General features: G+C 54.0%; 1 protein-coding gene across 1 annotated transcript; it reads left to right on the top strand.

The window, feature by feature from the left end:
- The first annotated feature begins 1353 nt into the window (after positions 1 to 1353).
- On the top strand, positions 1354 to 6350 carry LOC138242621 (CD276 antigen-like). The gene is made up of 8 exons (XM_069198164.1): positions 1354 to 1364; positions 1510 to 1599; positions 3172 to 3227; positions 3734 to 4065; positions 4162 to 4564; positions 4655 to 4939; positions 5030 to 5308; positions 5475 to 6350. Exons 1-8 carry the CDS (start codon positions 1354 to 1356, stop codon positions 5579 to 5581), a joined length of 1563 nt encoding a protein of 520 aa, XP_069054265.1. The 3' UTR covers positions 5582 to 6350.
- Positions 6351 to 6573: the final 223 nt, after the last annotated feature.

Raw genomic sequence — 6573 nt, forward strand, 5'->3', positions numbered from 1 at the left:
AATGGGACAAACACCCCACAGAAACTCTGCAGTCTAACAACCGGTGCAGACCAGTACCCACTATTGATAAACATACAGAAAAGAGTATTAAAGTATTGGCTACACCTACAAAACAGCGACCAAAATTCCTACCACCACAAAGCCCTGCTGAGCCAAGAGCTGAGCCCAAAACAGAGCCCCCTGAGCCAGCTGGTCCTGAGGCTCACTGACCTGAGCCACACCGACACCAGCCAGCCTCAGGACAGCACTGCTAGAGCACCACAACCCAGACTCAAGCACATCACAGCACAATACACACAACACACAACCAGCCTCAGGACAGCACCGCTAGAGCACCACAACTCAGACTCAACCACATGACAGCACAATACACAACACACAACCAGCCTCAGGACAGCACTGTGAGAGCACCACAACTCAGACCCAACCACATCACAGCACAGATCAAACAGCAATATCTCACACACTGGGACACACACACACACACAAACACAACACAAACTGGAATGCTACAGAACCCTAAACAGACAATACACACTAGCCAAATATCTAACCAAGCTAAATAACAGCAAAGAGAAACAGACCCTGACGAAGTACAGGCTCAGTGACCACAGCCTGGACAGAGACACTGGACACAGGCAGACCTGGCTGTCCAGAGAGGACAGGCTCAGTGACCACAGCCTGGACAGAGACACTGGACACAGGCAGACCTGGCAGCCCAGAGAGGACAGGCTCAGTGACCACAGCCTGGACAGAGACACTGGACACAGGCAGACCTGGCAGCCCAGAGAGGACAGGCTGTGCTCCCACTGCCAGCGGGGAGAAACAGAGACAGAGGTGCACTTCCTACTGCACTGGGACAGATACTCTGGGATTAGAAAAACATTCTTCCCTAAATTCAGAAATCTATTACCAGAGTTCCCACACCTACCAGAATCCCAACAGGTCTCAATCCTACTGGGAGAGGGAGGAGGGAACTCAGCTGAACTGGCAGCCCAGTGTGTGATCTCCTGTCCCAGCCTGAGGAACAGACAGTGAGCCTGTCTCTCAATAATAATAATACAGTGTGTGATCTCCTGTCCCAGCCTGAGGAACAGACAGTGAGCCTGTCTCTCAATAATAATAATACAGTGTGTGATCTCCTGTCCCAGCCTGAGGAACAGACAGTGAGCCCGTCTCTCAATAATAATAATACAGTGTGTGATCTCCTGTCCCAGCCTGAGGAACAGACAGTGAGCCTGTCTCTCAATAATAATAATACAGTGTGCGATCTCCTGTCCCAGCCTGAGGAACAGTGAGCCTGTCTCCCAGTAATGCCCCATCTGTCTACAGTATATGTCAATATTTTAGGATATGTCCTTATTGTAAAAGTCTATAATAGGTCTGTAGATTTTATTTTATTTTTGTTGTGCTTCATGTTCATTTTATTTTGATTGGCTCTGGCAACACGGAGACCCTCAGTGTTCAGTCTCCTCCACGCCTCTCCTGACTCCCTCCCCGGCCGCCCAGAATCCACTGCGCGGCGCACGAGTCGAGCCGCAGGAGGAGGAAGCTGGACTCTCGGGTCAGTATCGACTTGAATCAATCATCAACAGGGAGGTAGGAAGTCTTGTGTCAACAAAACCACTGTTCCGGGAGGCTCTGAACTTGACCCTGGTCACAGTCACGGAGGCGCGATCCGAAGATATTCATTGTCGTGATCTCGCCGGAGAGAAAGTGAAACTGCTTTCCGATGTGCGCCTCTTGTTGAAACATTCTCCAAATTCCAAAAATGATGAACAGCCCTGCGCTGGTAACAGAGAGGGTGGAGACAGGGAGCAGAGAGTTTGTGACCGATACTGACAGTCTGATCTCCTCCAGGAAAGAGATGAGCACATTAGATTAGGAGTATTTGCACAGTATAGACACGGATCACATGACCCGGACGCACCCCGGATACAGCAGGCCTGGCCTCTCTGTGCTCCGGGCGGTGCACTCTCATACTGTACATACACCCAGCAATGCGTGTTTTAAACAAGTAATCCACTCCCAGCTGGTCTGTCCCTGCTGCCTCTGCTGCTGCAGGGACTCTGGTCTGACTGCAGATCTGTGCTGAGGTGGGTCTCTCTGCCCGTCTGGCCCTCTGATGGCCTCTCCCAGCCCTGAAGTATGACTTCATCTTGAATGCAGGAAGTGCTCTTGCATACAGCCTGAGCCTGACGAGAGCAGCGTTCCCGGAAAAGACAGACCTGCACTGGTAACTGACAGGGGGTGGACATTGAGAGGAGAGAGTTTGTGACCGATACTGACAGTCTGATCTCCTCCAGGAAAGAGATGAGCACATTAGATTAGGAGTGTTTGCATAGATCTCATGACCCAGATACAGGCCTGTCGTCTGTGCGTCATGTCTCCTGCACCAGGAGCTGGGTGTGTATCCCAGTGGGAACCAGTGCAGGTCCGCAGGGAGTCCAGGAGCTGGGTGTGTTTGTGTGTATCCTAGTGGGAACCAGTGCAGATCCCCAGGGAGTCCAGGAGCTGGGTGTGGATCCCAGTGGGAACCAGTGCAGATCCCCAGGGAGTCCAGGAGCTGGGTGTGTATCCCAGTGGGAACCAGTGCAGGTCCCCAGGGAGTCCAGGAGCTAGGTGTGTATCCCAGTGGGAACCAGTGCAGGACCCCAGGGAGTCCAGGAGCTGGGTGTGGATCCCAGTTGGAACCAGTGCAGGTCCCCAGGGAATCCAGGAGCTGGGTGTGGATCCCAGTGGGAACCAGTGCAGGTCCCCAGGGAGTCCAGGAGCTGGGTGTGGATCCCAGTGGGAACCAGTGCAGGTCCGCAGGGAGTCCTGGAGCTGGGTGTGTATCCCAGTGGGAACCAGTGCAGATCCCCAGGGAGTCCAGGAGCTGGGTGTGAATCCCAGTGGGAACCAGTGCAGGTCCCCGGGGAGTCCAGGAGCTGGGTGTGGATCCCAGTGGGAACCAGTGCAGGTCCCCAGGGAGTCCAGGAGCTGGGTGTGGATCCCAGTGGGAACCAATGCAGATCCCCAGGGAGTCCAGGAGCTGGGTGTGGATCCCAGTGGGAACCAGTGCAGGTCCCCAGGGAGTCCAGGAGCTGGGACATCAGTCAGGTGCCAGGTGGTGTTTTGGGCTGTACAGACATGAGTGAGGTGGACTGTGACTGGATTGTCTCTCTGCAGGGCTGTGCTGATGGGCCTGTTCCTCCCTCTGCTCCTCACCCTGCTGCACACAGAGGGTAGGTACTGATCCCACCTGCTCCTGTCCCATCAGGCACAATATATCTGCTGGTGTACCCCCTGTCCCCAGCTTTGTCACATATCCCCTCCTGCACCCCATATCCTCCACCAGTACCCCACATCCCCTACTGTACCCCATATCCTCCACCAATACCCCACATCCCCTCCTGCACCCCATATCCTCCACCAATACCCCACATCTCATACTGTACCCCATATCCTCCACCAATACCCCACATCCCCTCTTGTACCCCACATCCCCTCCTGCACCCCATATCCTCCACCAATACCCCACATCCCCTCCTGCACCCCATATCCTCCACCAATACCCCACATCTCATACTGTACCCCATATCTCTGTTTGAAAAAAACCAGACGTCTCAAAGAACTCCCAGATTATTTCCCAGAAGCCTGGGTTTGTCTGGGCAGAACAACATCCAATCAAGTCGTGTCAAACCTCATGTCCCTTCTCCTGATGTCTCTCCCTGTGTCCCCCCAATTCCAGCTCTCGCAGGGACCTCGGTGTGGGTGAGGGTCGGGGATGGGGTCACCCTGCCCTGCGACGGGAGCAGAGCTCTGGGAATCCCGGAGAATGAGCTCCATGTCATCTGGAGAACTCCGACCAAGAATGTGTGGAGTTTCGAAGGTGGAAGAGAACTCGCTGGTCCTGGGTACGAGCACAGAGCTGAGGTCTCCAGAGACGGGATCGGACAGGGGAACTTCTCCCTGACTCTGCGGCGCACGCAGATCTCGGACTCGGATCTGTACGAGTGCTACTATTTCACGGGCTCCTTGCAGTTTCTGGGGGACGTTGAGCTCTCTGTCACCTGTAAGTCTGTGGGACTCTCAGTTTCTCCATATCGTAGGAAGGGAGATATATCATAAGTGTCTGTTTATAGAGGAAGGAAAGGATTCTTCAGCTACGCTAGTTAGGAGGACAGAAAAGTGCAAATCATACTACACAGAAACACTCGATTCCCTCATAGCACACAAACAGGCTATGAAGGGAGTAATATCTGTGATAATAGTGTAAATATTTTTTTCCACCTAGATCTTAAAGCATCCCTGAATTTGAAGACTGGAGCCTCTCTGTCTGTCCCACTGTTCACTGGAGAGCCGGTGGAGGTGCTGTTTGACCCTGCAGGCTCAGGAGACTGGACCTCAGTGTGTTCTGTCCAGAACAGCACAGCCAGCTGTGTCCCCCAGTACAGAGACAGAGTGTCAGTGGACAATCAGGAGCTCAGACTGCAGGAGCTGAGGGCGTCTGATCAGGGGAGCTACACAGTGAGGGACCTTCAGGGAAACACCATCAGCACTGCGATCGTCACTGTGGAGGGTGAGCAGGTCTACAGCAGGGGGACTAGAGGGGTCTCCACTCCTGACAGAGGGGGTTCTTATATCGCTCTCTGTCCTGATTGTCTTCCAGCTCACAGAGACACTGTCACCCTGCAGGCTGGAGCCTCTCTGTCTGTCCCCCTGCTCACTGCAGAGCCGGTGGAGGTGCTGTTTGACCCTGCAGGCTCAGGAGACTGGACCTCAGTGTGTTCTGTCCAGAACAGCACAGCCAGCTGTGTCCCCCAGTACAGAGACAGAGTGTCAGTGGACAATCAGGAGCTCAGGCTGCAGGAGCTGAGGGCGTCTGATCAGGGGAGCTACACAGTGAGGGACCTTCAGGGAAACACCATCAGCACTGCGATCGTCACTGTGGAGGGTGAGCAGGTCTACAGCAGGGGGACTAGAGGGGTCTCCACTCCTGACAGAGGGGGTTCTTATATCGCTCTCTGTCCTGATTGTCTTCCAGCTCACAGAGACACTGTCACCCTGCAGGCTGGAGCCTCTCTGTCTGTCCCCCTGCTCACTGGAGAGCCGGTGGAGGTGCTGTTTGATCCTGCAGGATCTACTAGGTCTCTCAGGGTTTTCCTGAGCAGCGCAGGGCTCCCTGGCCCCGGGTACGAGCAGAGAGTGTGGGTGCAGGACGGCTCTCTGACACTGCGCTCCCTCACACCAGCTGATCAGGGGAGCTACACAGTGAGGGACCTTCAGGGAAACACCATCAGCACTGTGATCGTCACTGTGGAGGGTGAGTCTGGACGCCGAAGTGCTGGAAAATCTTCTTATGAATCATTTTTGGGGTTGTAATGTATTTGATTGAGTATTTTGTCTTTTGAGCTGCCAGCTCTAAACATGTCTGCTCCTTTCACCTCTTTTACTGATGATAAGAGTGTTGCTGTGTTTCTCTGCTCCAGAGACGCCTCATCGAGCAGCTCACTTGATCCCAGCGATTGTGGGTCCTTCTGCTCTGGTCATCGTGATCGCGGTCGCTGTGGTCATGTGGAGGAAACACAGGAAGTGAGAAGTGTTTGCTCAGGAGACGGACTCTCTGGACCGGAGCTGTCAGATGTTAAAGGAGCAGAGACACTTGGGAACGCTGGGCATGACTGGGGGTGAGGACTCCTGTCTCCTGTCTCAGAGGAGAGACACTGTCACCGTCTCTCCTGAGACACCACTGGTCACCCTGTGAGCCAACAAGAGAGACACTGTCCCTGACCACAGTCAGACACCACTCGTCACCCTGTGAACCCACAGCACTGACCCAGAGCAGAGACACTGTCCCTGACCACAGTCAGACACCACTGGTCACCCTGTGAGCCAACAAGAGAGACACTGTCCCTGACCACAGTGAGACACCACTGGTCACCCTGTGAGCCCACAGCACTGAGCCAGAGCAGAGACACTGTCCCTGACACACTGACAGTGAGACGTACCTGTCTCAGACACCGAGTCGGCCAGATCATCTCTGAGACTCCCCCTCCCAGATCCAGTCCTGCTCCTGTCTCCCTCCTGCGTGTCCAGTCCTCATCCGCTCAGGACCCTGGACAGGAAAGAGGGAGGGAAGACTGTTCGGAAAGCTGCCTGCAATAGAAGGAACATGCAAACTCCTCACAGACTGTTCCTCAGAAGGTGCCTCAATCTGCTCAGTCTGGAATCGGACTCAGGACTTGCTCTAACCTGCCTTCATTTCGTGTTTTTACAGTATTTATACAGTATTCGTGCAGTATTTTCACCTCTTTGTGTCCGTAAAGTGGTTCAGTATCGGGTTCAATACATTTCCTTTTTTGAAATCATGGAGTGGACTACCGCGGTGAACTTCAGAGACGGTTGAGTGATTATTGTTGTGTTTATCCTGCGACGGTAAAAACGATAGTCGTGGCCTCACCCTGTCTGGCTGAGCTCTCGCCCTCCTGGTCAGTGCAGAGCGCGGAGTGACCAAGGGGCAGCTGGACAGCCGGGCACGCCGGCCGACCCCTCAAACCCTTATTGACTTAATGGCCGCGTCACTGTTTG

Source organism: Lepisosteus oculatus, chromosome 14 (assembly GCF_040954835.1).
Source record: "Lepisosteus oculatus isolate fLepOcu1 chromosome 14, fLepOcu1.hap2, whole genome shotgun sequence".
Lineage (NCBI taxonomy): Eukaryota > Metazoa > Chordata > Actinopteri > Semionotiformes > Lepisosteidae > Lepisosteus > Lepisosteus oculatus.

Excerpts from the sequence above, each read along its gene's own strand:
- LOC138242621 (XM_069198164.1), top strand. Across the intron at positions 4,066-4,161 it reads TCTCTGTCACCTGTAAGTCT|GAGGACAGAAAAGTGCAAAT; the intron begins GTGGGACTCTCA and ends TACGCTAGTTAG. Across the intron at positions 4,565-4,654 it reads TGCGATCGTCACTGTGGAGG|CTCACAGAGACACTGTCACC; the intron begins GTGAGCAGGTCT and ends ATTGTCTTCCAG.